This window comes from Saimiri boliviensis, chromosome 1 (assembly GCF_048565385.1).
Source record: "Saimiri boliviensis isolate mSaiBol1 chromosome 1, mSaiBol1.pri, whole genome shotgun sequence".
Lineage (NCBI taxonomy): Eukaryota > Metazoa > Chordata > Mammalia > Primates > Cebidae > Saimiri > Saimiri boliviensis.
Window position 1 is genome coordinate 64,955,258 of NC_133449.1, and position 23,390 is coordinate 64,978,647.

Here is a 23,390-nt window from a genome sequence, read left to right on the forward strand (position 1 = left end):
CGGCAGGGGTCCCCATCACCCTAAGTCCGCGCCAAGAGGATGGCCATCCCGGGAGGGGCGGGTCGGGATCCTTTTAGGACAAGGGCTTTCCAGAGCAAGGACTTCTAGAAGGAAGACGCGGGATTGGCCTGGAGGCGCAGAGCGGGTTTTTTGTACTGGCCGCGGGTATCGGGCTCCCTACGGGGAAGGCGCGATCGCTTCAGGCGCCCCCCAGCCAGGGGCGGGGCCACCGCGAGAGCTCCGCCTACCCTCTGCAGAGGCCGCGCGCCGCCCCGTCCCGCTTCGGGCGGGTCTGCGGCTGCAGGGGCGCAAGCGGCGTACCCGCAGCCCTGTCGCAGCGCCACGCGGGTCGGGGCGGCGGGCGCGGGGCGGGGCAGGGGGCGGGGCGCTGACGTCGCGGCGCGGCCCGCGGCCCGGCGGGGCGGGGCGGGGAGGCGGTGGCCGGTCGGCCCGGCCCAGCCCGCAGCGGCGGCGGCGCTCGGAGCCGGCTCCAGACCGCCCTCCGCCGCGGCCGAGTTTGTCTCCAGGTCCCGGGGTCTGCACCGGCTCCGCCGGCCCTCGCCCGCCGCTTCCCCGCCATGGCCCTGGTGCGGGGCGCGGAGCCGGCAGCGGGGCCTTCCCGCTGGCTTCCCACGCATGTCCAGGTGACTGTGCTGCGGGCCCGCGGGCTGAGGGGCAAGAGCTCGGGCGCGGGCAGCACCAGCGACGCGTACACGGTGATCCAGGTGGGCCGCGAGAAGTACAGCACGTCGGTGGTGGAGAAGACGCACGGCTGCCCAGAGTGGCGTGAGGAGTGCTCCTTCGAGCTGCCACCCGGCGCCCTGGATGGCCTGCTGCGGGCGCAGGAGGCCGACGCGGGCCAGGCGCCCTGGGTCGCGGGCTCCGCCGCCGCCTGCGAGCTGGTGCTCACCACCATGCACCGCTCACTCATCGGCGTCGACAAGTTCCTGGGCCAGGCTACGGTGGCGCTGGACGAGGTCTTCGGCGCAGGCCGCGCCCAGCACACGCAGTGAGTGGGGGGCGCAGGGGCACAGAAACGGCTAAAGGCCTAACCGGTCGGGGGATCAGGACCCCTGAAGTTCGGCTTGGCCGGCGAGCCCCTCGCCTCGCGCTCAAGGGCGTAAACCGACAGACACGTTGCTTCTTCGCATTTCGTGGTTGCCTTCAGGCTCCCCGAACGTGTGCTGTGAGGGGCTCGGCCACTGGCAGGTCCCTGGGAGGACTGGGGGAGGTTTAAGTGGTGGCGAACGTTAGGAGTAGATTGTCAAGTCAAGTTAGGAATGAGATCCAGAGGCTTCGGGGCTGTGGAAACCTCAAGAAGAGAAATCTTGGGACCATTCTTAGAATCTCCGGGCCTGCTTCCCTTTCCTCAAAGGGGAGGAGAACTGCGGGCACCTGTCCCTCAGGGGAGTGGAGAGGAATAGCCTTGCCCTGCGGGGGAAGGAAGTCCAGGTGTCTTCCTCCAGGGTGAGGTTGAATGTTGATTTCCCCACTAAAGATAGAAGCTGGCTGCTGAGGGCATCTGCCTGTTGCCTGGGTCTCAAGATGCCCTCCACTATCTAGAGTTGCCCCCCGCCCCCGGATCCTGTCCCTCTGTGTCTTGTGTCCCTGGTCTGGGGACTGGAGGAGCTCCTAAGTAAAGGCAGGAAACGCTTGAGTCAGCTTTCCAGTAGCCTGCCTGCCTGCCTGCCCTGTCCTGCCTGAGGTAGAGGCAACTGCATGGTTAATGCACAGCGGGAGATTATCTCCTGGTCACTCCACCTCAATAGGCCAGTGGGTTTTTTAATCATTTATTTTGGCAGCATTTACCCTTGCCTGTGTCAAGATCAAAGCTTCAGCCTTGGAGCCCCATTTCCTGTTTTGGGCTTGGGCAGGAGTTGGAAGCCAGTCTCCAGGGCTGACAGCCTGCTGTGGGATCAGTCAAATGGTTAACTTCAGAGTGACCTGGGTAGGAGGATAAGGGGATTGGGGCAGGACTGTGCCTTAGGTCTGTAGAGGTGCCGGAAAGGTTTAGCCCCAGTGACATGGGATCCACTGAGCAAATAAATCCAGGAAGGCTTGCTGGAGGAGGGAGATGAACCTGGTGCAAACCCAAATGAAAGCAGGATTTAGGTAGAAAGGATCTGACCTTGAATGTTTTCCGAAACGTGGGTGTGGAATGGCCTTCTTGGCTGGCTCTCTGTGGCCTGGGATGGGGAGGGTGTTAGTGCAGGGCAAGTTCCAGGCGTGGCTGTGACCTGACTCCCTCTCCCCATGCCCTGGCCTGCTCCCCTCCTTCCTTCATGACTTGCTGTTTGGTGGCTGGGTGTGGGATCATGTGGTATAGCGTGGCCCTTGTTTTGTTTTTTTCCTCCTCCTTTCTGTCTTCTCCCTCCTTCCTGGTTCCTGGAGCCCAAGGGGGTGGGTATACGGGGTGAAAAGCTCTCCCCTGGATCTCTTACCCCACTCTTTTTCAGAAGAGGTGCCTGTCCCCCAAATCATTCTGCCCCTTCCCCTAGTCCTTCACCTTCCACCAATCAGCTACTCTGACCAGACTGGTAGATGACACATCTGTTCGGGGGTGCTGGGGGAACAGGAGGAGGCAGACCAAAAAAAGGCTCCAGGCCTGCAGGGAGCAGCTTCTTTGTTTTTTCCAGTTCCTGCCCTTGCTTTCCTCTTGGCCTCTGGATCTTCCTTAGCTGAGCTGGCCAAGCCTGTAGGTCCAGGTGGTCCTATTTTCAGCCAAGAACAGTCTGTCTTGGAGAATTTGACTTACCACCCCTTGATCTGAATGGGAGCCTTAATTTACTTTATAGAAATCATCTTTTCCACCAGGATCTTTCCACACCCACCTGGCTGTTTTCTCTGATGTATCGACTTGATTTATTTATAGAACCGGGAGGGAACAGGAGTAAGGAGGGTCACTTAGGGTGGGCAGAGGAAAGTCTGTGAAGTTGACCTGGTCCTTTAGTTTACTGGACCTAACAGCATGCCCACTGACATAGGAGGAGGGCTGTCACCCCCACAGTGGTCCCCACCTCTGGCTCTACTGGCTATTCCTGGTGGTATTTTCTGGAGCACCCTGATGTGGGCTACTGAGACTGAGTCTAAATGCTTCCTGGTAGAGAGGGCAAGGTAGAGAAGACCAGGGTGTACCCTCCTCCACTTTGAATAATGGTAGAAAAGAACAATATCTACTCCTTATCTCCAGGAGTTGGCTCTGGTGGTCTCAGGCAGGGCAGATGGTGGTCCTTTGCCAAGAGAGAACCTGAGTAGGGAAGAGTACCGTCGTGGTTAGGAAGGGGCTGTAGAGTGGCACTAGACAGATCCCAGTCTCAAAATTGCCACCTGTGTTTGTAGGTGGCAAGTCATGTAAACTCTTGGTGCCTCAGTTTTCACATCTATAAAATGGAGATAATTTACACCTTCATAGGGTTAATGTGAGGGATGAAATGAAAATGCAACTTAAGTACCTAGTGCAGTCCCTGTACATGGTAGGTGGTCAGTACAGAGCAGTGATGGTGAAGGGAGCTTTTGGTAACAGTATCTGTTATCCCTAGTGTGGAGGAGTTCCCCTGCCCTAGAAGAGCTTCTTTTTTTTTTTTTTTTTGAGACGGAGTTTCGCTTTTGTTACCCAGGCTGGAGTGCAATGGCGTGATCTCGGCTCACCGCAACCTCCGCCTCCTGGGTTCAGGCGATTCTCCTGCCTCAGCCTCCTGAGTAGCTGGGATTACAGGCACGTGCCACCATGCCCAGCTAATTTTTTTGTATTTTTAGTAGAGACGGGGTTTCACCATGTTGACCAGGATGGTCTCGATCTCTCGACCTTGTGATCCACCCGCCTCGGCCTCCCAAAGTGCTGGGATTACAGGCTTGAGCCACCGCGCCCGGCTAGAAGAGCTTCTTATGTGATGGGGGAGAGAGTCCAGAACTTAGAGCCTAGGAAAGCCTCAGGATGGATTACACATAAGAGTACGAGAGTTCCCAACAAAACGAGCTGGCCCTTTGCAGCTCTCTGAGTTCTATTTGCTGCTAGAGGGTCAAGAACCGGGGCTGGGCTTGAGAGGCCTCTGCAGTCCTGAAGCCAGGCTCAGATAAGCCTGCAGCTCTATAGCTGTCCTCCCTGGCAGTCCTGCCTGGAGCTGGCCCTGCCCTGTTGGGAAGGAAGGACGGCCCAGGGCTTAAAAACCTGGAGGCTGGGGTTTCACTCCCAGTTCTGTGACTTACCAGCAGACAGGTTACTTACCCCACTTCCTCACTTCTACAAAGATAATGATAATAATCATAGAGCTGTACAGATTAAATAAGACATCATCAGTAAAAGCCCTAATATAGTTCTGGATACATAGAAGCTCTCAAAATATTGAGAGCGCAGTGGTGACTCTGGGGCCCTGCTTTGTGTGATGATGGTTGCTGGGGTTGTAGGTGCCTCAGCAGCCTCCAAAGGTCTTGTGTCAGTGGGGCAGTCTTTGAGATGAGGAATTTCATCAGAGGCTTCCAAATAATTGAATCTCTTCCAAATTGAAGAGGAGATTCTCAAAACAAAATGTAATGGCAGTACACAAGAAAATTAATGATCTCCACCTCCCTCAGTAGAACTGTCCAGGGATTGCCATGGTTCCCGTGGGTCTGGAAATCCTGAGATGCTTCTCAGCGATTTATTTTCTGGTTTTCACCTTCAACTTCCTTATTTTTTTTCTTTTTTCTTTCTTTCTTCTTCTTTTTTTTTTTTTTTGAGACAGCATCTCACTCTGTTGCCCAAGTTAGAGTGCAGTGGCGGGATCTTGGCTCACTGCAATCTCCGCCTCCCAGGTTCAAGCGATTCTTGCCTCAGCCTCCCGAGTACCTGGGATTACAGACACGCACCACCACACCCGGCTAATTTTTGTATTGTTAGTAGAGGCAGGGTTTCGCCATGTTGGCCAGGCTGGTCTTGAACTGCTGACCTCAGGTAATCCACCCGCCTTGGCTTCCCAAAGTGTTGGGATTATAGGCATGAGCCACTGGGCCTGGCCCCACATTCTTCTTAGCACTCCCCAGTGGGTGCCCTGTGTTTGCCTCCCTGCCTCCCAAGACAGGGATGGGATGGTGGTGGTTGGTTGCTCTTGTTCCCTTTGGGGTCAGATGGGTCATTTGGACCTTTCTGGCCTTTATGCTGTTGGTGTGGATCACACCCCCAAGGGAGTAGACCTAGATATATCAGGAGAGGGAGGGAAGGAAGCAGCAGCAGCAAAGGTTTTGGAGAAGACGGGGCATCTCCCATAAGACCATTTTGCTTGGGGAGACCTGGTCTTTGCCCTCTGCAGTGCTGGTCTTTGTGTGTTTTACAGGACAAGGAGGAGAGAGCACAACTCTGTTATGTGGAGCCCCTGTCCACCTTCTCCCTTATCCTGATAGGGGTGAAATGAATGGTCCCTGTGGTAAGGCCTGGAATATGGCGGCCAGGATCATCGTCCTGGGCCTGCTGGATCAATGGTTAGAGGCTGGGCTCTTGGGAAAGCAAAGGCTGTGGGTTCAGCTTGAGTTGGGATCAGTTTGTCTTTTTTCATCACAAAGACTAAAACTGTTGTGACCATGAATCGTGGCCCCCAAGAGGCTCCATCAGCCCCTGCTTAGACTGTGGCACTGGGCCAGGGAGTTTGGGGACCCAGAGCTGTGGAGGATGTAGGTTGGAGACAAGAGCCTTCCGCCTGGCTGGTCATGGTGTTCTGAGACCTCCTTAGGAGGGTGGGTTTGGGGGCACTGGGTGGTGCCGGAAGGGACATGCATCCTATTGGCCTAAGGTTGGGATGGTCTTTGAGGGCTTCCATCTATGCCCTAGCCCACAGACAGGCTGCATGAAACTGTTGTGGGCAGATGGTGTGTGACCCCACAGCATTATCTCTGCTGGCTTCTGGGTGTGACCGCTCCTCGGGAAACAGCCGTGGTCACTTGAGCCCCTGGCCTTGGCTCCTGCTCCAGCCCCAGAGCTGGCATGGGAGGCCTGTGGGGCTGCTGGGGAGGTCTGCTCTGGCTGCAGAGGAAGGGTGTGGCTGCACTTAGAAGCCAGTCATTGGTATGCAGAGTCTCCGCTGCCCTTAGTTATGGGGTAGTTTTTATTTGGGGTTGTTTGAGCAGCAGCGTCTGGGGGTGTGGGGTGGTGCAGGAAGTGTGACTCCTCAGTCAGGCTGGTCAGCTTCTCTTCTCTAGCCCAGCAGCTTCCCCTACCTTCCTCATCTGCCCCTGGCCCTGAGCCCTGGCTGGGACCAGGGAGTTTCAAGGGACCTGTGGTCAGCCCCATGTCTGCCCTGCCTGCCCCTCCTTGTAGGCAGCTGGCTGCAAGGCACAGCTCAGCAGAGCCACATCCTGGCGACCTTGAGGGCTGACCTTCTCCTGTGCTGGAAGCTGCCCACCCCACTTGTCACTGCTGCCACCTCAGTGCTGTGACGTTCTTGTCTAAACCACTGGTCTGGCCTTGTCCAGATGTTCTCCTGCCCTTCCCACCCTGTGCAGGGACAGATGATTAACACAAGAACAGGAGCTGTCATTGCTCTGCTCTAGGGGAAGCAGTCCTCTTTCTTTCCTCTGCAAAATGGTGTTGCCATGAAGCAGTTTTGTTCTTCCCCACGGCCAAGTAATAAAAATGAGTCCTCTGTGCACTTGTCTCTGTGCACAGACTCCCATCCCGAGGAGTCTGATCACTGTGCCCCTACTGAGGTGGCCTGAGGTTCTTTCTACCTTGGGAACAATGGTGGCCAGAGAGGAGAAGGGCTTGGGCGGTCACATGAGGCCTCTGTGTGGAGCTGGGGCCTTGCCACTCAGGAGCAGTAAGCGGGGCCTCCCAAAGCAGGGCTCCCAGGAGCAGCCAGCACCTCCGAGAAGCTGCTGGGTGGGGGATACCACCAGCCACCTTGATCTTCTGCTCACCTGGTAGTGGGGAAGGGAGCACACCCTTACTCATGGGACTGTAGCATGGGAGCTGGAAGATGGCTCAGACGAGGAAACTGAGGCTTGCAGAGGGAGATCAGCATACTGTTACCACTCAGCATTTAGTGGAGGCTGTGCTCTGTGTGGTTTCCATTAGGCCCTGGCAGCCCACAGAGCTATAGGATTTGGGGTGAAGGAGAGATGGCATTTGGAGCCCTGCATGCATCCCAGGGATTCTGTGGAAATGCCTGTGGGCTTTTAGAGAGATGGGGACATTGGGTTTCTCTGCTGACCTAGAAGAGCAGTGCAGTCCAAAGGCAGTGCTGGAGGCCTGAAAGGCCAAGTGTAGACTATTGGTGGGGGAGACCTGGTTATCACCCTACACTTGGAGGAAGTTCTGCAGCCAAGTGCTGTGTTTTGGGGCCTAGACAGGGAGCCCTGGAGATGTTCAGAGCAGACAGAGCCACTGGGGCCTACTGTGGTCAAGACAGACCTCTGTAAGGAGGGCACATACGCCAGAGATCTGTTGGCCATCACGGAACCCATCTGCCTCCCCAGCCTTCTCTGAATCCCCACACCTGGAGCACATGGCACTCTGTTTTGGTGCATTAGTTTCATTGCCTGGTTGGTCTCCTTTGTTGCTGATGAAGGCCCTTCTAGTTGCTGGCACTGTTTTAAAGACTGGACTTCTGTTTGCCCACAGCAAGTCCTTGAGGTGTAGTTGCTGTTTAACAGCTGAGGAAACCTTGGCACGGAGAGGTAAAGTGACTTTTCTTTTTCTTCCGTTTTTTGGGGTGGGGTCAAGGTCTGGCTCCCTCACTCGGGCTGGAGTGCAGTAGTGCCATCATAGCTCACTGCAGCCATGAATTCCTGGGCTCAAGTGATCCTCTTGCCTGGGCTTCTGAAAGTGCTGAGATTATAGGCATGGGTTACTGGACTTGAACTGAGTTGGCTTTTTTTTTCCCTAAAGGCACACAGTACATGGCAAAGTTAGGATGTGAACCTATGCAGTCTGGCTTCAGAGTCTATGCTCTTGGCCACCACACCACACTGCCCACCTCAGTCTTCCCCCATGACTCTGCTCTGCACAGGGCCAGGTGCTCAGCTGCTGCCTGCTGAGGGTTCCTCTCTCCTTGTTTTTTTTTTTTTTTTTTTTTGAGATGGAGTTTCGCTCTTGTTACCTAGGCTGGAGTGCAATGGCGCGATCTCGGCTCACCGCAACCTCTGCCTCCTGGGTTCAGGCAATTCTCCTGCCTCAGCCTCCGGAGTAGCTGGGATTACAGGCACACGCCACCATGCCCAGCTAATTTTTTGCACCTTTAGTAGAGACGGGGTTTCACCATGTTGACCAGGATGGTCTGGGTCTCTTGACCTCGTGATCCACCCGCCTTGGCCTCCCAAGCGCTGGGATTACAGGCTTGAGCCACCGTGCCCGGCCCCTCTCTCCTTCTTGACATGGATCGTGGGCGTTAATTTGGTGCTCTGTAAGCGTGATCTGCTTCTCCTGGGTGAGCCCTTGGTTTATTGGGATAAACACATTTGGTCTGCAGCTCTAGCCTTGTGTCTGTCCCAGAGGCTGGGGGTGTTCTCTGGTACTTTGGGAGGGAATCACTGCAACCAGATACCTCTCAGGAGTGGACTGAGGGCTGGGTGTGGTGGCTTGCACCTGTAATCGCAGCACTTTGGGAGGCCAAGTCAGGAGGATCACTGGAGGCCAAGAGTTCCAGAGCAACCTAGGCAACATAGCAAGACTCCATTTCTTTTTTTTTTTTTGAGGCAGAGTTTCGCTCTTATTACCCAGGCTGGAGTGCAATGGCGCCATCTCGGCTCACCGCAACCTCTGCCTCCTGGGTTCAGGCAATTCTCCTGCCTCAGCCTCCCGAGTAGCTGGGATTACAGGCACGCGCCACTATGCCCAGCTAATTTTTTGTATTTTTAGTAGAGACGGGGTTTCACCATGTTGACCAGGATGGTCTCGATCTCTTGACCTCGTGATCCACCCGCCTCGGCCTCCCAAAGTGCTGGGATTACAGGCTTGAGCCACCGCGCCCGGCCGCAAGACTCCATTTCTACAAAAATGCAAAAATTAGCTGGGTGTGGTGGTATGTGCCAGTAGTCCCAGCTACTCAGGAGGCTGAGGTGGGAGGATCACTTGAGCCCTGGAGGTCAAGGCTGTAATGAACACTGATTGCCCCACTGTACTCCACCCTGGGTAACAGAGCGGGGGAGTGCAAGGGGGAAGAGTGGAATGAGGCCTGAGATGATTGGCCAGGGCACTTTCCACCCTGGGGAGATTTGCTTCCTTCAAGCCGGGCTTGGGGGTATCAGCACATATCAGACTCCGTGATCCTTCCTTAGACGTCACATGCTGGTTTTACCGTGACAAAACACCAAGCCATCCTGTTCTTCCTCCTGCAGCAATATAGTCATTTGCTATTTTTTCCCTTCTGTTTAACAACATCCAGGAAGCAATTACTGGACAACCATTGTAACTACTGTGCCTAGGTCAGTGCTGTGGAGGAAACCAGGGAAATGAAGTGGATAGCCCTCTCTCTAGAAGGGCTAAAATATGTTTGAGACAAGCCTAACGCAGCAAGGACAATTCCTCTGCAAAGCAGCATATAAAAAGTGTGAGAGCCGGGCGGGGTGGCTCACGCCTGTAATCCCAGCACTTTGGGAGGCCGAGTTGGGCAGATCAGGAGGTCAGGAGTTCAAGACCAGCCTGGCCAATATGGTGAAACCCCATCTCTACTAAAAATACAAAAATTAGCCAGGTGTGGTGGCATGCACCTGTAGTCCCAGCTACTCAGGAGGCTGAGGCAGAAGAATTGCTCGAACCCAGGAGGCGGAGGTTGCAGTGAGCAGAGATCGTGCCATTGCACTCCAGCCTAGGTGACAGTGTGCGACTCTGTCTAAAAATAATAACAATAATAATAATAATAAATAAAAGTGTGAGAGAATGAGGATGTCAGGAGAAGGGAGAGCTCACCAGTTGGAGTGATCAGGGTGGGCTTCCTGGGAGAGGCAAGGCCTTGAATAGCAGGTGAGACCTGACTGGAGGCAGGGTGAGTTGGAGGCAGGGAAACTGTGAGTGTGGTGGGACTGGGCCAGGAGAGTAGATGAGGTGAGCCAAGCTTAGTTTCCTGTGTTCCACTCTCAGCAAAACAGCCTGACTTTCTTTACTTCCTATTTACTTTTTTTTTTTATGGAGACCAAGTCTTGCACTGTCACTTGGGCTGGAGTGCAATGGTTCGATCTCGGCTCTCTGCAATCTCTGCCTCCCAGATTGACACGATTCTCCTGCCTCTTCTGAATAGCTGTGATTACAGGTGCATACCACCACATCCAGCTAATTTTTTGTATTTTCAGTAGAGACGGGGGTTCACCAAGTTGGCCAGACTGGTCTCGAATTTCTGACCTTGTGATGACGTTGAGATTGAGACCAGGATGGTCTCAATCTCTTGACCTCGTGATCCACCCTCCTCGGCCTCCCAAAGTGCTGGGATTATAAGTGTGAGCCACCGCGCCCGGCCTAGACAGAATCTTGCTCTGTTGCCCAGGCTGGAGTACAGTGGCATGATCTTGGCTCACTGCAACCTTTGCTTCCCAGGTTCAAGCGATTCTCCTGCCTTAGCCTCCCAAGTAGCTTGGACTACAGATGCATGCCACTACACCCCGTTAATTTTTGTATTTTTAGTAGAGATGTGGTTTTGCCATGTTGGCCAAGCTGGTCTTCAACTCCTAACCTCAAGTGATATCCCTACCTCAGCCTCCCAAAGTGCTGGGATTACAGAAGTAAGCCACTGCACCCGGCCCCTATTTACTTTCGAGTAGTTCACCTGGTCCAAATTCTAAAGGTACAGAAGGGCACATAATGAAAAAACTTTCCCTTGCCCCAGCCTTGAGTCACCTAGCTCGTCTCTTCACAGGCATCCAATATTACCAGTTCTTGTGTAACCTTCCAAAGGTATTTTCTGCATTTTGAGGCAAATGCATTGTGTATTTTCTTCCCTCCTTCCTTTTTTTTTTTTTTTTTTTGAGACGGAGTTTCGCTCTTGTTACCCAGGCTGGAGTGCAATGGCGCGATCTCGGTTCACCGCAACCTCCGCCTCCTGGGCTCAGGCAATTCTCCTGCCTCAGCCTCCTGAGTAGCTGGGATTACAGGCACGCGCCACCACGCCCAGCTAGTTTTTGTATTTTTAGAAGAGACGGGGTTTCCCCATGTTAACCAGGATGGTCTCGATCTCTCGACCTCGTGATCCACCTGCCTCGGCCTCCCAAAGTGCTGGGATTACAGGCTTGAGCCACCGCGCCCGGCCTCCTCCTTCCTTTCTGTTTGACCAGATGCAATATTCTCACCACACAGTTCTGTACTTCCCATGAGTCTGGTGGGAGAGTTGTTTTTTTTCCCCGCCTCTTGTGGGGTCTGAACTGAGACCTTGGCAGAGGGGATCATCACCACTTGGTTTTGTCTTCTTGGATCTGAGTCTCCTGCTCAGTGTGAACAGGGGTCAGGAGCATACTGGGGAAGGGGATGTGTTAAGTGGAATTTCTTCTTTGTTTTTCCACTTGACAGAGATCCCCTGAGAGTGGTCATCCTGATGGTTCTCTCCTTCCTCCTGGGCAGGGTCGTTGCTTCTTGGTCCTGGGCCACCTCACTTACATGGGGCTGATACTGGCCTGTAAAAGGCCTTTGATAGACAACCCCCATCTTTCTGTGTGGTTTGACCTACTTTTAAGGGTGCCTTCCCAGCATCACCTCATTTCATTCTTCCCTGAGGGCAGATGGGGGACCACCATCTTTGCAAATACGGAGACTGGGGTCTCAGGAGGTAGAGTGACCTGTCTAAGGTCACAGGACTTTTTAGTGGCAGCCAGATTTCTGATATCTAAGCCTGGTGCTTTTCTCTGTACATTGTGCTGTCACCCCTACATCTTTTTTCTGTTGCTCTCTGTGGTTTGACTTGTCTCCAGGCATTTTTGCAGCTTTTCCTTGTGCTGGGTGAGCTGACTGTGACAGACCGTTGGAGCTACAGCACCAGGATGAGGATTAGACAAAGTGCTTGTGCCCAGGAGGGAGGGAGGCTGGACCTGGCTGTAGTCTGAGGAGGGCTGATTGAGCTGTCCCCACAGAGGCAGGGGGAGCTAATGAGAACCTGAGCTCCCTCCAAGAGTTGCTGGTGCCAGGCATGGTGCCAGAGGAGGTGATAAGAATCATCTTCTGGCCTGATAAGAGGCCGTATTCTGTCCTGCAATTATGTCTGGCTTGCAGTTTTACTGTAGATACCAAATCAAAGGGTGGGGTAGGCAGTGGATGCTGGGAGACAGCAGGGGTTGGCTTGAGGCCCACATAGCTCCTGTGTGCCGGTGTGAGGCAGGCTGCTGGGAGAGGAGAGGAGGCATCAGGGTGGAGGAGGCTCTGGGGAAAAGGGTTTTCCAACTGTCTCACCAAACTCTGATTATAATAGTTCTAGTTTCACTTTACCTTGTCTTTAGCTGCCTGATTTTATCAGCCTCATTTTATAGAGGTGAAATGGCTGCTTCAAGCCCTTTAGTAAGGCAGAGCCAGGATTAGAATCCAGGTCTCCCATCTTCTAGTCCACCATGGTTCTCACACAATGCCCTTAATATCATTGCTTTTCCAACTTATTTCTGAGACGAAGCCTAGCCCTGCCAATTCTGTCGTTTACCCAGTACATGTTAGAAGATGTTCTACGTCTTGGGCCCTATCTCAGGTGGTGAGAGATAAGAGGTAGATGACTGTCCCTGCTGCCAACAGTAGTGACAGTCCAGAATGGAGGGGCTCTGCCACAGTTCTGCTGCAGGAGGTGAAAAGGGGGTGCTTCCAGGGGACCCCCCTGGCCTTCCTACCTTCCCCATTGTTCCTGTCCTAGTTCAGGCTTTAAAAAAAGTTTTTTTTTTAAACCTCTGCTCTGGACTGTTACCTTAGCTCCTGCAGCCATTTTATAAACCAGAGTGCCAGTTTATTAATTAATGGTGAGAAATAACTGCTAAGGCACTAGGAATTGCTCAGGTCAGCCTGGCCATGGGACCTGCCCTGGGCTGTGACTGCCCCTTGCTGGTCCCCTGCCTCACCTCTCTGCTGTCCCTTTCCCTGCTGTTCCACCCTCTTCCTGCAGCATAGTGTCAGTCCTATCCTTGTGTTGTATCCTGTCATGCATTTCAGGGCCCAGAATACAACTATGGCTCCTTAGTGTGACGTTAGGGACAGTCTCCTCCTCCTGTCGCACATCTGTAGTCTGTGTGTTGTGTCCCTCACACCCGGAATGTCTCCCTAACCCATCCTCGCCTCTTTCCCACCCGTTGTTCAGGACCCAGTTTAAATGCCACGTCCTGCACCCTCCTCCTGAAATCATCAAACCCCTCCCCTTGAGCCTTCCTGTGCGCTTCATTTGTGCATTTTTGTGGTGTCAATCACCACCTTCCGTCCGCCATGTGACTGTCTTCTCCACCAAGGCATAAGCTCTTCAGAGACACCTTGGTTCTTGTTCCTGGCAAATACTTGGGGATCACTGGAGCAGAGGCCTGGCTGAGGCCTCCTCTGGTTGGGTGGGATCTCGCAGATGTACGCTCTGTGTCGTTAAGGGGTGGTGGGTGTCAGGCTGGGTGTCAGGATCCCATGTGGGGCCTTCAGCCCTGGTGCAGTGGTGAGCCGGTGGGCTGATGAATTCACAGGTGTTCACAGGGGTGCTGATGAGTGCAGGAGCTGAGGGAGGAGAGCAGGGGGTGGGATTCAGTCTTAAGGAGAGAAAGCCTGTGTCCTGGCCGGAGACCTGCCCTCCCTGACCTCTGTAGGAGTCTGATGTCAATCCACCATCAGTCCCAGGTGGGAGCAGGAGAGTGTCAATGCACCCTAAATGCTTCAATATGCCTCTCCAGTCCACTCCAACAGATGTGGGTACCTTTAAAAAAAAATAGCCTTAATCCCATCCTCACACAAAATCAACAATTCCTTAATAATCATCTAATACCCAGCCCACATGTAAGTTGTCCTGATGTCTAAAATGCCTCTTCACAGGTGGTTTGTTGAGTCAGGAGCCAAATGGGTACCCAGCTGTTATGTCTGCTCGTGACACATCTCCCCCTTTAGACAGTTCCTGCCCCTCCAGTTCATGCTGTCACCTGGTGAGGAACCAGGTCATCTGTCCTTGAGACTATCAGACATTATGGCCCTGGCTGCTTTGTTCCTTGTGATGGCCTGTACCCTGATGGACACTAGGTCACCTGGCAAGAGTCCTTCCAAGGGGCTGGCCAAGCCTTGCCTCACCTGGCTGCAGCCCATCTTCAGCGAAGCCCTGATGAAGCAGTGGGTTCTGGATGGTTAGCCCCTCAGCTATTCTGAGTCCTCCCCCGACACCAGCCTTTCTCCCAGAGCTCTCGGTGTCCATTGATGATTGTCTGTACAGGTGTGAATTTCTTATATACCAGCAGGAAGCCTAGCATAACGATGAGCTTTCTCTCTCACTGTTTGGTCACTGCAGCAGGAATGGCAGGCTGGCGTAGGTTGCAGTGAGCTGAGATGCACCACTGCACTCCAGCCTGGTCGACAGAGCGAGACTCCATCTCAAACACACACACACACACACACACACACACACACACATACACACACATACACACACACACACCCCTACCCACCCAAAAAACCTGTTGGGAATGGCAGGAGTGACGATTCTTGGCCATTATTTTTCAGTCTGGGGCCAGGCACGGTGGCTCATGCCTGTAATGCCAACACTTTCGGAGGCCGAGGTGGGCAGATCACTTGAGGTCAGGAGTTCAAGACCAGCCTGGCCAACATGGTGAAACCCCATCTCTACTGGAAGCACAAAAATTGGCTGGGTGTGGTAGCACATGCCTTTAATCCCGGCTACTCAGGAGGCTGAGGCAGGAGAGTCGCTTGAACCAGGAAGGCGGAGGTTGCAGTGAGCCAAGATTGCACCACTGCACTCCAACCTGGGCAACAGAGCAAGACTCCATCTAAAAAAAAAAAAAAAACCAAAAAAAACCGTTATTTTTCACTTTGGTGATGACTTTCACACTAAATATTTGCCCTGCCCATGGTACTGTCCGAGATACCAGTCATGGAAGGCTGCAGGCCTTTTGTGGGCACATGATTTCATCTATACAGTGTCACTTGAAACGGCATATCACTGGCCTGCAGTGGAAATCTGGGGCTGGCAGTATTATGGGCAGGTGTTATGGTGTTTTCCCCAGCACATACTTTTTGAGTCATATGCCTGTCCAGAGGGTTCCTCTGGAGCCCCAGAATCTTCCATTTGTACCAGCTCTAAGGGAAGCTAGGTAGAGGGAGTGAGGCTGGGAAAGGAGGCCTGGATCAGTATTTCTTCCTCTCCTTCACATTGGTACCCTACTTTCCCTCTTAGGGGACTCTCCCACCCAGTATTTTGGGGCAGCTTCGTTGTCATGACTAAGTTCATCTTGACTTCATTTGCCTTGGGGTTGGGGTTTGATTCCTACAACAGTCAGCTCTCCAGGCCCCTTGTCCCCAGGGTGGTGGTAGCTGTTCACCAGCTGAGGTAAGCCCTGTCTTTGGAAGAGGCTGGGGCAGTGGGTTGCAGCCACAGCAGGTGAGGCTCAGGTGAGGGCCAACCCAGGGAAATTGGGGACTGTGATGTTGGGGGCATGATCAAAACAAGCTCCGGAGTAGCCTGCTCCCAGCTAGCAGGTGCACGTGGCTGTTGCTGTTTCTCTGGAGTCACCTTCATCGGCATGCAAGGGTTTGAGGGTCAGCCTGAGCACTGTGCATGACGCTGGGGAACCTGAGGGCCTTTGGCCAGCTTCTTGCCCTTCACCAGGCTCCCTATTCTCCTAGCTGTGTGGGAAATGGGAGCAGCACCCATCTTCTGCTTGGAGCTCTCAGCCTGGGTGCCATGCAGTGGGCAGAGTGGGGAGGACCTGGCCGTCTGCTGAGTTTGCTCCCTCCCCACTCTAAAGCAGGTATTCTCAGCCCTTTTGGTGCCATGAATTCCTTCTCAAAATAAGGTCTTTAAATATACAGTATTGCAAAGTACACCAGTGATGTTGAAGTATAGTTCTTAATATAAAAGCCAGCATTTGGGTGGCCGAGGTGGGCACATCACCTGAGGTCAGGAGTTCGAGACCAGCCTGGTCAACCTGGTGAAACCACATCTCTACTAAAAATACAAAAACTAGCTGGGCATGGTGGCGGGTACCTATAAACCCAGCTACTTGGGAGGCTGAGGCAGGAGAATTGCTTGACCCCGGGAGGTGGAAGTTGCAGTGAGCTGAGACTGTGCCATTGCACTCTAGCCTGGATAACAAGAGTGAAACTCTGACTCAAAAAACAAAAAAAACCAATTTACTCAAGAAACGTACATGCTTTATTACTGTATTAAATAATGAGATCTACTGGAGGTCTAATGATTTTACAATTCAAAGTAGTGATGAGTGTAAATATTTGTGACATCTGTAACAGCTAAAATGTGATAGGAAAGTAATCCAGTTTCTCTTAGTGACAAATGTATAGGTGCTGCTTCTATATTACTACTGTTGCAAAAATTCATAGTTGGAAGACATGCTAAATTTTGTTAGAGATTAGGGGAAATAAGGATGTGATTTTTCTTCCCATCTAACACATACCCCGTGCTCTACAGAAATAGAGGGGTAACTTTACTTTAGATTCCTTGGTTGGACAGAGACATGGGAGCTCCTGGGTGTGGGGGTGAGTGTGTGTTGTACTTGCAGAGGGAGGCAGCATAGTACAGTGGTCAGGGTCAGGGGCTCTGGAGGTAGAGAGCCTGAGTTCCAGTTCTGCCTCTCCTGCTTACTGTGTGACTGGACCCAGGGCATGTCTCCTTACCTCAGTGCTCACACCTGCTGAATGTGAGAGCCGATGCTCCTGTGCGTTTCTCGTGTAGCCGGGCCCTGTTCTGAGCGCTCCACGCATAGGACATGGAATCCTCATGCAAGTTGAAGATCCCTTATTCCAAATGCTTGGGACAGAAGTGTTTTAGAGTTTGGATTTTGGAATATTTGTATTATCTGGCCAGTTGAGCATCCCTAATATAAAAATTGAAAATGCTTCAGTGAACATTTCCTTTGAGCACCATCAACTTTGGTGCTCAAAAAGTTTTGGAGCATTTCAGATTTCAGATTTTTGGATTGGGGATACTCAGCCTGTTGTCTTTTGAGGGGGAGGGTAGGCTGCTACCACCATTTTATAGATAGGTGAGGAAACGAAGGCATGGAGATGAGGTCACACTGCCAGCACATAGTGGGGCTGGGGCTTAACCCAGGCCGCCTGGTGCCGAAGTCCATGTTCTTAGCCACTCCCAGGGTCTGCTTCCCATATCAACCTCACGGTGTTGTTAAAGAGGATTAAATAAGATGTAATGGCATGTACTTAGTGCTTAGTATCGTGCCAGCACACAGTAAGTGCTAAATGAGTGATTATAGTTGGTAATGAGGATAAGATTAGTGGCCTTTGAGGGCCAAGAGATGGTATAGAGTTGGGTCAACTCTTCTGTTCACAAAGCTGCAAGCTTCCCACAGCTGGCTGGGCATCTTCTCTCCCAGGGAAGTTAGTGAGATTCTTAGCTTAGTTGGGGGGCCGAGGAAGTGCCTCACAGTAAAAGAAGGTCTCATTTTGAAACTCCCTTTAAGCCTGGCATCTCCAGCTCCTGCCCTCCGGAGGCTCCTGTTTGTGGGGCGGGGAGAGGATCTCTTTACTCTTTGGGAGCTCCAGCTTTCAAGACAAAGACCCATGGGTTTGTAGCAATAGAAAACCATGGAGCAGTTGTGAAGGGGGCCCAAGTTAGTCACAGAATAATCTGTTGGCTCATTGAGCAAATATTTGAGTGTCCACTGTTAAGTGCTGGGGGTACAGAGATGAGCAGAATAATGCTGTTGGCTGTAGAGTGAGGGAAGACAGATGCTAACAAGCCCTGTACGTGTGCAGCATTTCACCACGTGGATGTGCGCATGGGGACACATGCGTGTGCACACACACAGTACCAGCTTGTGGTCAGTATGATGATGAAAGAGGGTGATGGGGGTAGAGCACAGTGGCTCATGCCTGTAATCCAGCACTTTGGGAGGCTGAGGCAAGAGAATCACCGGAGGTCGGGAGTTCAAGACCAGCCTGACCAACATGGACAGACACCGTCTCCATTAAAAATGCAAAATTAGCCGGGCATGGTGGCGCATGCCTGTAATCCCAGCTATGTGGGAGGCTGAGGCAGGAGAATTGCTTGAACCTGGGAGACGGAGGTTGCGGTGAGCCGAGATTGCATCATTGCACTCCAGCCTGGTCAACAAGAGCGAAATACCATCTCAAAAAAACAAAACAAAACAAAACAGGGTGAGGGGTAGTTGCAGTTGAGATACTTGGGGAAGACGGAGGAAGCTCGAATGAACAGAGCCCTGACTCAAGTGAGTAAGTGAACCATGGCCAGAAGGTCTGGCCTGCATCTCAGGCAGAGGGAGCAGCAGGTGCAGTGGCCTTGAGGTGGGAACACACCTGATGGGTTCAGGGACACCAGGAGGACCAGTGTGTCCCAGGTGGAATGAGAGATGCAGACAGTCGTAGGAGCCAAGCCCCAAAAGAAGCTGAGCGAGGGAGGGAGGGTGGGCCATGATGAGCATCAGACTTCACGTCTTTGCTGGGTGGAACGTGCACGTCAGATAAGCAGGGAGGTGGTGGTGGACGGAACAATGGGGTGACAGTGGTGAGGGGATGAGTTCTGGAGATAATTGCTGGTAGAGTTGACAGAGTTCCAAGTTTAGATGTAGGGTATGAGGAGGAAAAAGAGACAAATCTGGTGTCTAGGTTTGGAGTCTGGAATAAATGATGGGTGGGGGTTTAGAAAGGGGCATTGTTATTTGGGTCTGAATTTTGGGCTGATAAGAATTGGGGGTGAGTAGATGGGTATGGGCCTGCTGTTATGGCTACCTCCAGCCCCCACGCTCCTGCCTGTCTCTGACTGGAGTCCCCTGGCACTTGCATGGGTATGTGTGGCAGCTGGCCCAGGTCGGCTCTCCCCTGAGTGCAGGGCCTCCCTAGTTAATGCTGCATGGCATCGGTTAGCCAGCTGCATTTCCTGAGAACTGGGTGCATTTCCTGAGAGCTGGTTATGAGGGCCTGGGGACCCCACCAGCAGGAGTAACTAGGGCTGTAATCTTGGGGAAGGTGAACAGACTTGCTCCTCTCCAACCCTTCCATCGCTTTGTCCTCTGCTTCGGGGGTGGGTGTGAGGAGCCTGAGAGCCAAGTGCCAAGTCCACATGGGGCCTGCGAACTTCGTCCGGCAGAGAGAGCCTGGGGGAGGTGTTCTCCCTGAGCTGGGGGCTCCCTGTAAGACCTTCCCTGTGGTCCCAGCCTCTCAGGAATTCTGGACCCTGATGGCTATTGAGGGAGGCTGGGCTGCTCTCTAACAAGGTTTTGAGGGGCTGAGGACTGGACAGAACCCTGAGGCCCCCTCAGGGCATCTCAGGGCTCTGTGCTCTGGGATTGTACCAGCCTTTTGAAAGAGGGTTTGGTCTTCAGGGTCTGTGATGTGTATCCAGGCCTTTTCCAGCCTCTGTCCTCTCAGGGTACCCAGGGCAGGAGTATGTGCATTCAGCTTTTCTGAAAGATACTAAACCTTAAAGGTTAAGGCATGGCCTGGAGTTGGGCATCTTCATGTTCAAGTTCCAGCTTCATTATTTGCTAGCTGTGTGGCCCTGGGCAAGTTACAAACCGTCTCCACAACTTAGTTTCCTCATCTGTAAAATGGTCCTCCCATCTCCTGGGCTGGCTGTGTGGATAGTAAAAGAGCTGCAGAGCCGGGCACACAGTGAGCCCTCAGCAGGGTCAGCTCTGGCCATTCTCTAGCCCCCTTGTGTGCAGCCCTCTGCAGAGGTGTGTCCCCTGAGCCAGCAGCAGCATGGGCAGCTCGGAGCTCTCTCAGGCCCACCTACACTTTGGGTATCAGAATACACATTTTAAAAAGATCCAGTGATTTTTTTTTTGCACTTTGCAGTTTGGGAAGCACTGATGTGTGTCTTCTGAAGAGCAGCATCGGTAGCTGCGTGTGCCTCTTCAGTTGCAAAGAATTTTCTCTTACTGTGCCTTTCCATACTGTGCCCATCATGTTCTGGCTGCAGAGGCACCTGGGACAAGTCCCAGATAATCATCATCTTCATCAAAACCCTTGTATCCTGAGCTTGTGCTGCTTGGGCCTTGGAGAATTCAAGTGCCCCAGATGGCGCTCCTAACAGAGAGGTGGAGTCAAGGTGGGTGCTTTGCAGGTGGAGCAGCTTAGTTCCTGCAGTGAAGGATGTGCTGGTCGGTGATATATGTGCTGCAGGCAGCCCGGAGTTTGATCACCAGGTGGGTGTCAGGGCAACTGTACGGGGGCAGAATCACTGTCCTTCCTGTTGTTTTGGTGAGACTGTTGTTTCTGAAATGGTTTCTGAACTACGAGGCCTAATTCCTCTTAACATTCTTTTTTTTTTTTTAAGACAGAATCTTGCTCTGTCACCCAGGCTGGAGTGCAGTGGCACCCAGATTGTGCAGTGGCACAATCTCGGCTCACTGCAAACTCTGCCCCCTGGGTTCAAGCAATTCTCCTGCCTCAGCCTCCTGAGTAGCTGGAATTACAGGCACGTGCCACCATGCTAGGCTAATTTTGTATCTTTAGTAGAGACAGCGTTTCACCATATTGGCCAGGTTGATCTCAAACTCCTGACCTCGTGATCCGCGTCAGGGATTTAAGAGCAAGAATCCTACTTGCTCACGGTCGTGGGAGAGAATGAGAGGATAAGTGGGAAGCACTGTCTGCTTGCCGACCAGGCTTGGCGTGCCTTAGCCTCTGAGAGGATGGTTGTCCCCACCTGAGGGGCAAGGAAGTGGAGGCTGAGGGAGGTGACCTGGTCAGTGGGGGACTCAGCACTCACCACCATGCCCTGCTATCAGGTGCATCCGGATGAAAGCTACAGCTCCAAATTGTGCATGCATGATTTCTTTACTTTGGAGCTGTGTGTCCCAGGGGATAGTCAGTCAATATCCACAGGAAACACAGTCTAGGTGGGGAAACCTTGGGTGCCCAGGACATGACAACACCAGGTGGTCCTGGAGCACAGTGCTGCCAGATCTGGCTGTAGGGTGACTTTGGTTCAGAGTGTGTATGTCTGACCAGAGAGAGAGGAAGGACTGGGCCAGGCCAGCAGGGTGATGGCAGCTGAGGGAGCTTCCCAGAGGAGGTGGGATTTGAACTAGGTCACAGGACCTTGCTGTCACATTCCTTGTGGGAGCTTCGGTCTCTAGGGATGAGGTGCTCAGAGCCCGTTTGCTCTGCTGTGTGAGACTCTGAGAAGAGGAAGTCTCCATTTGTTTTCATCGTGGGCTCCTTAGCCCCCTTTGACAGCATTCATAGTTTCCCATCCTCTGGGGGACCATGTCATGGTGCCCATCAGGTCTGTGGGGCTGTCTGGTCCAGGCACCGGGAAGCAGGAGCTCTCGGGAGGGGGAAGATGTGGCCATCTGCTCGTGTAGGCCACACTTCTGGGAGAAGGCCTGCTCTGGTTGAGTCTCTGGGGTGCCCAAGGTGCTGGGCAGAGTCCCAGTCAGTCCTGCTCTTGACTGGGCTGCAGAGGGAGGTAGGGCTGGAAGGGAGGTAGACGGGTGACGGTAACTGGGGTACAGAGGTCGGTCCTGGCCATTCTCCACTTCACTGTGCTCTTGATGATGGGAGAGCCTGAAACATATTCAGGGAAGCCTTTTCTTTTTCCTTTCTTGCTTCCTGGAAAAATAGGTACAAAGAGAAACCCAAATTCCCTGTCGGGGAGGGGTGGGCAGAACAGGAGAAGGGGAAGTGACCTTATAGGTTAGGGAGTTCCAAAAGGTCCTAGTGGCAGAGGACCTGAGCCTTGGCCTCCCACCTTCCTCTGAGGGCTGAGAGGCAGAGGACAGCGGCCCGTTCTGTGGCTCAGGAAGCTGAGATGAGATAGGAGTGGGAGCTTTCCCTTGTCTCTTTTTCCTATTACCACAGTAATATATGCTCCTTATAAAACCTTCAAATAGGACAAAAATAGGCAGTGTAGGAAGTGCTAGTTCCCTGCAGCCTCACCTCACTGCGCGGCCCCTAGGTAATTGTGTTGCTACTGTGGTGTGTGCAGTGTGAGCGGCTGGAGCCGAGGGTCCCAGCCTGTCTGCCCCAGCAAAGACTGGCCCTGCTTGCTGATCTAGTTACTCAGGGCTTGTGATTTGGGGCTAGAGTCCATACCCTTCTCTTTTGCCCCACTTCCCAGGACCTTCCTATGGTAGACAGGGACTAGTCCAGGTTTAGGGAAAGCCACTAGGGCTTGGTCTCTAAATAGGTAAAGGGTCAGGCTCTGGTTGGCCATTGGGCTGAGAACAACAAGGTGTAAGGCTGTTGATGCTGCGGCTGGTCTTTCTGTCAAACTTCCTCTCCTGCCCCACAGACACCCTTACACACACATCCTTCAGTCTGTCTGTCTTGCTTGGCCTTTCCTCCCCTCACTCCCTGCTTGTGCCTCAAGAGAGAGGCATACACACCCTAGGACATGGCCCTCTGCCTGCCCTGCCCGTGGCACCGTCTGTCCCTACCCGGCCTTCTCAGGGGATCATCTGTCAGGTTTGAGAAGGAAAACCAACAGCCTTGGCTTAGCCTGCTCAGGCCTTGGAGTGGGTCTCCAAGGAGCGGGGACAGGCCAGCCATAGCCCACTAGGGTTTCATCATGATGGATTCTTCTATAGGGATGGTAGTCCGAGGGGCCCAGGAAGCCTTTTCTTTTTTTTTAAACTTCAACATTAAATAAAAAATAATCAAAATACTACCATCAGTACCACCAAGCTTTTGCAGTGACTTAATTCTGGATCTTTGGATGTATAGGGACTTTTTACACAAAGGTTCCCCATGCCCCACCCTGTGTCCACCAGAAGCTCAGGGAGCTGGCACTGTGGGGTTGGCAGAGGTGTCCCCTGCACCATTGACTGGGTGGCTGTGTATGTGTGTGCGCATGCATGCTGTGCAGTGTCTTATTAACATCTTGCATTAGTGTGGCACGTTGTATTTGAAAGCCAACATCAATATATCATTGTTAACTAGGGTCTATATATTACATTAAGTTCACTCGTTCGTTGTATTGTGCATTCTGTGGGTGTATAACAATGTGCTCATCGGTATGGTAGCATGCAGGATAGTTTTTCTCTCCTGAAAAGTCCCTGTGCTCTGCCTATTCATCCCTCTGTCCTCCCTTCAATCCCCCAGCAACCACTGACCTTTTCACCGTTTCCATAGTTTTGCTTTTTGCAGAATGTCAAATAGTTGTGTCATGCAAGCATGAAGGCTTTTCGGATTGTCTTCTTTCACTTATGTATGTAAGACCCATCCCTGTCTGTTCATGGCTTGATGGCCTATTTCTTCTTATCATTAAGTAGTATTCTGTTGTCTGGATGTACCACAGTTTGCTTATCTGTTCACCTACCGGAGGACACCTTGG

At 52.8% G+C, this 23,390-nt stretch overlaps 1 protein-coding gene across 4 annotated transcripts in view; it reads left to right on the top strand.

Moving 5' to 3' along the window:
- The first annotated feature begins 383 nt into the window (after nucleotides 1-383).
- Nucleotides 384-23,390, top strand: part of RAB11FIP5 (RAB11 family interacting protein 5) — a 38,087-nt gene continuing 15,080 nt past the window's right edge. For 3 of the 4 annotated variants that reach the window (XM_010333461.3, XM_074398410.1, XM_010333462.3), the window contains exon 1: nucleotides 384-1,009. In XM_010333461.3, coding sequence (XP_010331763.3) covers nucleotides 579-1,009 — 431 coding nt within the window. In that variant the 5' untranslated portion in view covers nucleotides 384-578. The remainder of the gene's footprint in view (nucleotides 1,010-23,390) is intronic. The other variant, XM_010333463.3, reaches the window with a different exon arrangement.